The sequence below is a fragment of the Salmo salar genome, chromosome ssa04 (assembly GCF_905237065.1).
Source record: "Salmo salar chromosome ssa04, Ssal_v3.1, whole genome shotgun sequence".
Lineage (NCBI taxonomy): Eukaryota > Metazoa > Chordata > Actinopteri > Salmoniformes > Salmonidae > Salmo > Salmo salar.
In genome coordinates this window covers 51,556,921-51,566,593 of record NC_059445.1, presented here as the reverse complement: position 1 = coordinate 51,566,593, position 9,673 = coordinate 51,556,921, and the positions used below count along the sequence as shown (strand labels likewise).

At 46.8% G+C, this 9,673-nt stretch overlaps 1 protein-coding gene across 2 annotated transcripts; it reads right to left on the bottom strand.

The window, feature by feature from the left end:
* Positions 1-307: 307 nt before the first annotated feature.
* On the bottom strand, positions 308-5,274 carry uprt (uracil phosphoribosyltransferase (FUR1) homolog (S. cerevisiae)). Of its 2 annotated transcripts, XM_014196589.2 has the most exons (8): positions 4,689-5,274; positions 4,112-4,154; positions 3,909-3,978; positions 3,711-3,773; positions 3,319-3,480; positions 2,449-2,547; positions 2,220-2,307; positions 308-493 (listed from the first exon to the last, which is right to left on the bottom strand). In XM_014196589.2, exons 1-8 carry the CDS (start codon positions 4,976-4,978, stop codon positions 385-387), a joined length of 924 nt encoding a protein of 307 aa, XP_014052064.1. In that variant the 5' UTR covers positions 4,979-5,274; the 3' UTR covers positions 308-384.
* Between the last annotated feature and the right edge of the window lie 4,399 nt (positions 5,275-9,673).

Genomic DNA, 9,673 nt, shown 5'->3' with positions numbered 1-9,673 from the left:
TGAAAATCATGCCAGACCACCAGAAAATGTGCAGGTGTAGTGCTACCTAGTGGCCATAAGGTTTATCATGGTGAGCGCTTGACAAAGTGCATAATCATTTCTCAGAAAACAAGGAACTGGGGGACTGAAATGTGTTTGCAGAGGTATTGTGTTTCTGTCTGTTTGGAGTATTGACATTTGATCTATTGCCTGATTTCAGCTCCTCTGAGAGACCTCCCTGACGTCAATAACAACAGAGCCAGTGAGTCATGGGGAGAAAGACATTCCATGAAGTGGGATTGGTAGAATCTGGTGAGGGACTTCTCTGTCAGTGTCAATAATGTTTTATTCTAAGTATTTGCATGATATGAGGAATATGTTCAAAACTTTACTTCTTTGTGGCTATTAGCTAGTAGTAACTTGTTTGTCTCCACAGCATTTGGGCCAGGCAGGCATATGTGAAGATGACTCTTCTTCCCATACAAAGATGATACATTCCATCCTCAAACTCACTCTGAAAGAAAAGGGGTATGCTTTGTCAATACATCCAAGACTGAATCATTTATCAGAATGTAGTTAATCATTTACTGTTGTATATGGCTTTTCTGTGTATTCTTTATTTTTTTTCTTCAATAATACAAAACATACAAACAGCATAGACACACAGAAACCTCAACGACATCACACCCCCATCGCCCCCATCGCCCACATCACGGCCTCAAACTGCACCATTTTGTTTCTCTGTCGCCCACGCACTTTCAACATTTAGATAATAAAGCATTTGACCTTTCCATTGTGTTAACGATGGAGGATTGACGATTCCTTGACTACACATAGATGTCATAAGGGCAATGTATTTCTGAGCTTCTTTTTCTCGCCTTTTCCACTCTGAAATGTCCAAATTGCCCTTCAGATCTGGTCAGAGTTTCTCTTGATTGGTTTGTTTCTTTTCAGTGTTATGATACATTAAAACTGTTTGTGGCAATAATAATAACACTAAAAACTATTTTTAAAGACAAGACAATAGAATCAGAGTATGTGAGCGGAGCGTGCCCTTTTGACTGGAGCGTCAGCCTTCTCGCCCGCTCCAATTTCGCTCACGTAAGCGCTCACTTCAAGGACATGGCTGGCGTAGCATGCATTTGTAGTCTACTTGTGTGCTGCTATTGCTGACTAAATATTTTCATAAAGAAACTGATAAAACACACAGGTGCAAAATCAAGGTGACTTAAGATGATGACCAAGAGAGGGAGTGCGGTGATGTAGTGTCCACAACTAAAGAATCATTGTGGAATCTGAAAACGTATCCTGAAAGCATGATGGTGTACTTATTAAGTGCACATGCTAAAAGAAAGGAATTAAGTGTGTCATTGTAGCAAAGTATTTATAAACTAACAATAAGATTGCTTAAAAGTTTAGTTAATTTTTGTTCTGTAGACATACATCTATCTCTATACACGCACGCACGCACACACTAGGCCATAATTGATTTTGGCCCAATAAGCCTAGCATATTCCAACATTCAAGGAGCTTTCTGTTTTGATTGGGTTACTTTGCCAAAAAACCTTTAGACCTACCAATAGAAAAACATATATACAACTCTGCATCACTACCCAGCCTGGCAAGAGTGGGCAAAAGGGTGTTTAGCATCCCCAGTGGCTCTGCAAGTGCAGAGAAGATATTCTCTGCTGCTGGCCTGCTCTCCAGGCATCATCACATGAGCGTGAAGCCACAAACTGGCCAAACTGGAGCTGCTTTTTTTTTTTCCGGTGAGTGCAGAGAGGTCTTTAGCACAGTGGTTGGAAAGGACATGGAGCACCGCTGCATGAGCGACGAGCAGGATTTCCGACTGCTCAACTCCGCTCACATACTTTGAATAAAATATATTGAAAAAATATATTTTAATTATTTAGACTTTCTAATGAGGAAAAACAACCTAGAATGAACTACCATTACTGAATAACTAAAACGGCAGCAGTACAAGCTCGCTAGACTAGTTCCTAAAATACCTACATGGAATGTGCTTTTTTTGTTTCCAGGAAAATCTTTGCATTGTTTTTGTCAGACTGAGGAGCACACGTTAAGGCGGCGTACACAGCAAAGCAAGAATCTTCAGCAGGGTAACAACTCCTTTTGAAATAAGTGGACAAACTGACAGAGGGACCATTCAATGGTTGGTTCTCATAGTATGGTGCCCCATTGAATGGCCCTGGAGGGCTAACTAGTCTGTCCCAAAGTACCTCTGGCCAAAGTGTGTGGGAGCCACAGGGTGCACCTCGGTGGTCAATATGGTGATTTCTGGGAACTCTTGAATGATGGATTTGGCACCTGGTGAGATGACACAACCATTAGACTTGCAGTGCTTTCAATCAAACAGAATGGAAAACAGGCTGTAGTATGAAACCCCAGAATTTTGAACATTACGGAATCTACTTCGATATTAAGCAAGGGACTGTAGGCGAGGCGTACCGTGAGGGGTGGAGAAGAGACTCAGGAGGATAATATGTTTGGGCTGAAGACCATGTTCAGTCAGAACTCTCACAGCCTCAATCACTGTGTTACCTGTACCTGAAGGCAGAACATGTATCGATAGCATAAACACAGGACAGATATCACAGTGACTTGACAGAAGAACAGGCAACATTATAGAAGTATTGAAGAAGAGTCTGCCCTTACTAGCCTTGTGATCATTAATATGACTCATCTGCTGCTACTTTCTATAAAAGAACAAAATGTAATTTTGATTTCTCAAGGCAGTTTTTCATCCTTTCAGAGAGGGATGTTAGTTAGAGGACAAAAAGATGAACATTACTTCTCTCGGTGGCTTCATTTGTCCTATTTATCATTTTCATGGCCTTGCAGTGAGCTCTATGGTTTACCCCAAGCCGATAAACTTGTAATTATTTTCTTGGGGTAAATGATGCTGAAAAATATGCAGCATGCTAACTACTAAGGTCATTATCAGAGCCGAATAAAAAGACACCTTCCCACAATTATCTTAGAGGATGCCTATGATTACACTATTGTCTTGCTAACGGGAGCAATTAAGTCTTCATTTCTGGTTCATTAAAAAAGTGACAGTTCTTCAGGCCCAGGGCAGGGCAACACTTCACCTGAACTCTTTGTCCTGAAGAGGAGTTAGTACTGTATTGAGACTGTCTATTAGTGCTTTTCCATGGCAGGGTTTTACAACGTGCTTGGCCTAAAGACATGTAAAGACATTTGTTGTTTACATGCGTGTAATCCCCCTGGACTATGATTAAGGATGGGGAATGTGAGTACTACTCTCTGCAGACTCACTGAGAATGGGGTACACAAGTGCTGTATATCCATACTCACTGAGAATGGGGTACATGAGGAGGACTTTCCTCCTGCTGATGTCTGGGGGGAACTTTGCATAGTAGACTTTGGCCTTCTGGGTGTCCTCGTCACTCTGGATTAGGATCTTACCGATACGGATGGACCGGCAGCAGTCTCTGAGGCCCTGCTCCATGGCCTCGCCTACACACACAGCAATTAATAGATGTTGAATTCAACTCAATTCATTCAAGGGAAACCTCATACAAGATGTAGTAATGGTGAGCAAGTCAAACAGTCAAACTGATAAGTAAAACAGTTGAGTGGATAGCACTAGGTATGTCAGGTATAGGCAAGTCCACCAGCCAGGGATTCTATTCAGAGACCAATTCAGATTAATCTTCCTTTAATATCCTATATGATCAGTGCCTTACCACTTCTCATAATGCTGACACCGCAGTTGCCTTTTTCAAACTTGACACCATCATATTTATGCCCTGAAGAAGAGGGGGAAGGAGGGAGCGATTGAAATAGACAGTTCTGTTCTTGGTGAGAAATTTAACAGTAATCCTGTAATATAGTATTCGCCCAATTGATATCATTTCTCACGGATTTCATCTAATAGGTCTAACCTGTAGGAGTGGTCACTGTACACTCGCTGTATGGCAGCTGATTGAGTCCCTCTTCAACCACTAGTCTGATCTGTGGACAAACCGAGTGGGTCAAAACAATACAGTGTGCATTATACAAATGAGTCATTCAATTAAAAACATCATATATTAGTATTTAACCCAGAGTAAAAACAAGTGTCAATTGAACCAAGACAGTTTCTTACCAATCTATCAGCACAAAATACAAAATCTCCCCTGCTAGTAGACCTGTAAAAGAACAAGAATAACATGTAAGCTTACAGTAAGGGTTACATAAGAGGATATCGATGCATGATCCACTTTCACCCCCCAAAAATGTAGGCCCATTCGTGGTATCGCCTTACAACAGAAACTCAAATTGTGATTAGTGTACTCATTCAATGTTCTGTTATCAGTATTGTATATTGTTGTCGGTAGGTCTAACATTATTTGTATTAAACCTCATGCTAGACAAGGAAGTTGTGGCCACGTTTAGGCTACTACCGAGTAATGGGGCAGACTATAATGACATTTCGTAGAAATAACCAGGTGTATTTACAGTTCTGGGTAACAAAGATCTCAGATAACGCTACCGTAACCATATAAGTGCAGTGTAATATGACAGTTATAAATAGTAACATGGCGTCGATTGGCCATTCACTTGGTTTACAATGCATCATTCAATTCCACATTATTAGACAGTTATCTGGTGCATGATAATACAGGTCCATTATCTGTCAGATAATGTGGTTGTTATCTTTTTGACAAAATATGATGACTCACTTGTCTCTAATGATAGTCTGTAATTCTCGTATTTGGTCATTCAAAGGAAGCAGTTTTAATTGCGATCCGATCTGCCTCTGTAATTCACTGTTGAATACATTTTCACAAGTTTCGGCGACTTCTGCATCTCTATTCGACTCTGTCAGAACGCTGTTTCCGCAGCTAGCAAACCGAACCTGCTTGGTGCTGCTCATTGCCGCGTGTTCTTGTCTGTCATTGTTGTTCAGCTGCTGATTTTGACAAGGCATTTTGATTTCCGTAACAATTCCGCTCTCAAAATACGTTTCCATAGAATTAAGAAAATGCTAAATAGTTGAGCAGTTTAAGGCTCTGCGGTTTTGCTATTCATATAGCTAGCTAAATGTCTTGTTGGGCATTTTTGTCTTCTCTGATTCTGGGTGGCGGCCATTGAGTGGCTGCAGCAAAAATCAGAGAGGAAGAGGCGAAACGAGAGGGTTCACTCTCGCCCAAATCTGTTCAATAGAAGCCCTTAGCGTTTCTATATGCTTATTTTGGACCTTGTCGCCTGCCTTCCCGCTTTCGGACAACGACTCATTGTTAGGGCGGAGACAAGAGCATCTCGTCATTATAAACATATCTATGTTAGTATAAACCTACAGGAACATAAACTTTGTGACAGGAAGTAACGTCACATCTGATTCTCGCCTCATAATGGCCAGAAATGATGTAGGTCTAGTACCGCTTGAGAGCGCATTGATCGACACTAGTTAACACAGCCACAGAGTCATATATTGCATGAATGAGTTCTTATGTGAAAGTTTGACTGTGCTATCTAGTGGAAACCGGGAGCATTCTGTCAGCGCTTGCGACTATTTTCAATGCCTAGGCTACTACATGATGATGGACAGTCAAGTGCCATTCTTTAAAGAATGATCACCATTCACAAACCCCTAACAGAGCTCCCCAGCTTGTAGTCCTAAAAAACGAAAATTAGTTACCTATGGTTCATTCAGTCATTCCTATGGGTTATGTCTAGAAGGGTACAGCTTTTGTCAAAATTGGCTTTTCGTAGCAGGTTAGGATAATTAGGTTACGGTTAGGAAAAGGGTTGGGCTTAGCTAAAATGCACAACAACAAACAAATGACACGTTTTTTTTTGGAAAAGCTGTATCCCATCTAGACATGACCATTCCTATGGGGGGAAAGAATGGGGTTGGGGATAAATGCTGAAAATAAGGTTTTAGGTTTACACAGTTTAGGAGATTTTACAAGTTTTGTTCTGAGATGATATCAGTCCGTTAACCTGACCTTTATGAATTATGAAGCCTTTATGTGCTTGTTTTGATTACATAAATGCTTCAACATTCACAAAAAGTGATATTAGCTGATGAAGATTATATCATATAACAAAACATAGATCTTCTAAGCATGTGTTTACTGACCACATACCTTATTTTCGGCGTTTATCCAAGAACCCTCCAAAAAAACGGTTAACCACGGTTATGTGAGCTATATGGATCACTACAATATATTGGTATCACTCCGTGGCCGAGGGATACATCCGAGGTGAGGACTTGCAGATTTACTCCCGTGTTCACCTGTGTCACAGCTGGGGTCTGCCCCTATATATAGACCTCATGGCCGCGACACACATTCTCTACATCAAACCAACCGCAGAGGGAGGGAGGTGCCACATTTACCCGATAGTACCTAGCAAAGGTGCAAGAGGAAGCCCAGCTGGCCGCAGCACAGATATCAGCGAGGGGCACTCCTCTCAGTAGAGCCCAGGATACAGCCACACCTCGTGTTGAATATGCCACCACAGATCCCAGCACTGGCCTGTCAGCCAGGCGGTATGCTGTCGTAATCGTGTCCACGATCCAGTGATAGAGCCTCTGCTTTGATAACCCAGCCCCCAGGACTCTCTCACCATAGCAGACAAAGAGCTGGTCTGTTGTTCTCACTGACTGTGTCCTCTCCACATAGGCAGCTAGTGCCCGCACAGGGCACAGCATGCCAGAGGGAGGCCCAGACTCCCCCGCCACTGCCGGGAGGTTGTAAGCAGACAGGATAAAAGGGATGTTCACATGCCTGTCTGACAGAGCCTTCGGGAGGAATGAAGGGTCCTCCCCCCAGGGTCCATCCGGTAGCACTCAGAACTTACCAAAAGAGCATGGAGCTCACCCACCCTCTTCATGGAAGCAATCACTACGAAGAAAGCCACCTTAGAGAGGTGTTTCAGGGAGGCAGACTCCAACGGTTCGAAAGGCAGCTTTGTCAAAGCTACCAAGACCACATCCAGATCCCAGATCGCCATTGAGTGGATCCTAGCTGGACACAGGCGACGAACCCCCTTCATAAACCTGGAGACCAAGGGATGGCGCCCCACTGGCCTGTCTATCCACCCCACATGGCAGGCAGATATAGCAGCCAAATACCCTCTCAGTGTAGAGGCTGCCAAGCCCTCATCCAAGAGAGACTGCAGGTATTGGAGGACATACTGCACCCCGCATGACTCGGGCACAACCTCAATACCAGTACACCAAGAGCAGAACCGCCGCCAGCGCAACTGGTATGCCGATGTTGTAACCGATCTGCATGGTGTACATTACACCCTCCTGTAGTCCTAACGTGGACCATTGGTGCCATTCAGCGGGCAAGCCCACAGACTGAGGCAGTACGGTCTTAGATGCCACAGAGTTCCCCCGGCCTGAGACAACAAGGTGTCCGAGACAACAGGGACAGGAGAAGGCTGAACCAGGGTCGTCTGGGCCAGTATGGGGCCACCAGCAGCAGACGATGCTCCATCATCCTGGTCCTGTCCAGCACAGCCTGGATCAGGAGAAAAGGGGGGAATGCGTAAGCTCCCGCTCTGGCCAATCGTGAATCAGAGCATCCAAGCCCAGAGGCCCTGGTGGCTCCGACATGGAGTACCACAGGGGGCAGTGTGCATTGTCCAGGGAGGCAAACAGGTCCACCTGTACCCTCCCGAACTTGTCCCACAGGTGCTGCACCACCTGGGGATGTGGGCTCCAGTCCCAAGGTGGCAGGCCCTCCCTCGAGAGCATATCCGCTGCCACATTCAGGATGCCAGGTACGTGCGCTGCGCGTAGAGACACTAGACGGCCCTGAGCCCAGAGAAGGAGCTCCCATGCCATAAGATGGAGGTGATGGGACCTCAGTCCACCCTGATGGTTGATGTAAGCCACCACTATTGTGCTGTCCGTTCTCACCAGGACATGTCTTCCCTTCAGATATGGAAGGAAAGACTGCAGGGCCAGCAGTACTGTTCGGAGCTCTAGTGTATTTAATGTGCCTGCCGCTCCAAGGGGGTAGCCAACAGCCGCTGGCCGACCTGCCCTTGGTCACACCCCTCCAGCCGATCTGGCAGGCGTCTGTGCTGACCAGCTCCCGGCGGCACATCCTCAGCATCTCCACCCCACTTGAGAGAAAGGAGCGACAATGCCACCTCAACAATGCCCTGAGGCACTGTGCGGTCACCCGCAGCTGGCGGTGACGGTGGCGCTTCGGGTGCAGCCGGTGGGAGTTGAACCACCGTTAAAGAGGCCGGATATGGAGCAGGCCCAGGGGAATCAGCAACGAGGCCGCTGTCAGCAACCTCAACAAGCGTTGGCAGGTCAGGGTGGATACCACTCCGCCCCTGCCGAAAGTGGTTGAGGCAAGATAAGATCGCCTGGAACCTTCTGGTGGGCAGGTGTGCTCTCATGAGGACTGAGTCCAGTTCCATGCCGATGGCCACCTTCTGGGTGGGCGTTAGACGACGACTCTTGTAGTTTACAGTCATGCCCAGCCTGCCAATGTGGGTCAGGGGCATCTCTGTCTGACAGAATCTACGTCCTGGTCGGGGCACAAATCAGCCAATCGTCCAGGTAATTGAGAATCAACAGTCCTCGGTACGTGAGAGTTGCCAGGACAGCATCCATGCACTTTTTGAAAGTGCAGGGTGCCAAGGAGAGGCCAAAGGGAAGAACCATGAATTCATAAGCAGTCCCTTTGAAAGTGAATCGGAGGTACTACCAATGAGCTGGGTGAACAGGAACATGGAAGTATGCATCCCTCAGGTCCAGCGTCACAAACCACTGGTCCCTGGACACGGCCTGCAACACGCTGGCTGGGGACAGCATGTGGAACCTCAGTACCTTCAAGTACCCATTGAGGTTGCGGAGGTCCAGAGTCGGTCGAAACCCTCCATCTCTTTTTGGGACCACAAAATAAGTGGAGTAGAACCCACCTAGCCGTTCTGATGTCTCGATCCTGCGGATGGTACCCTTGTCCAGGAGTGAGGAGATTTCCAGCCACAGGGTTTTCTTCAGGGGGTTGGCCACCATGGTGACATGATGGCCCCTGAAGGACGGGAGCCGGCACCGGAATTGAAGTCGGTACCCCTCGAGCATTGTGGACAGCACCCAGGGGGACTCTACACCTTCCTCCAACTTTGCCCTTTGAGAAGAGGCCGGGGAAGGGTGTGTCAGGGGTCCTGCCATAGCCCACCTCTCCTCTAGGGCCCTGAGCGCCTGGGCCCCCCAGGCATGTCCCTATGGCGGTGACGGTTGACAAGTTGTTGCTCCACCGCACGCTGTGCTCTTCCCGCTGTCGTCCCTCAGCATGAGGCGATGGGACAGGAGAGGGACCCCACCATCGTTTGGGTGCAGGTCGGTGGCAATGGTCCGTCTGCCTTGGACCCGGGGCCTGAACCATCTCATGGTCTCCCGGTCCTTACGAACCTTATCGGTCTGCTCCAGAACGTCATCAACCCCAGAACGTCATCAACCCCTGGGTCAGTCATCAGCCCTGGGGTGATGGGGAGAGTGGAAAATGGCAGACAGGATTGGGCCAGCCAGAGATGGCCCATCAGTTTGCGTGTACCACATCCCCCTGGAGCAGGGAAAGCAGGCGAGACACCTCCATCGCTTCCCAGAGGAGCTCCTCTGTGCCCTCCTGTAGCCGGGGCAACAGAGTCTGCAGTTAGGCCGGCAGCAGCATGGCTGCATTGGTAAGGCGGC

Excerpts from the sequence above, each read along its gene's own strand:
- uprt (XM_014196589.2), bottom strand. The coding sequence starts at position 4,978 with ATGGAAACGTATTTTGAGAGCGGAATTGTTACGGAAATCAAAATGCCT. Across the intron at positions 2,548-3,318 it reads CCTCATGTACCCCATTCTCA|GTACAGGTAACACAGTGATT; the intron begins GTGAGTATGGAT and ends TTCTGCCTTCAG. Across the intron at positions 494-2,219 it reads CCCACACACTTTGGCCAGAG|AGTGAGTTTGAGGATGGAAT; the intron begins GTACTTTGGGAC and ends CTTTTCTTTCAG.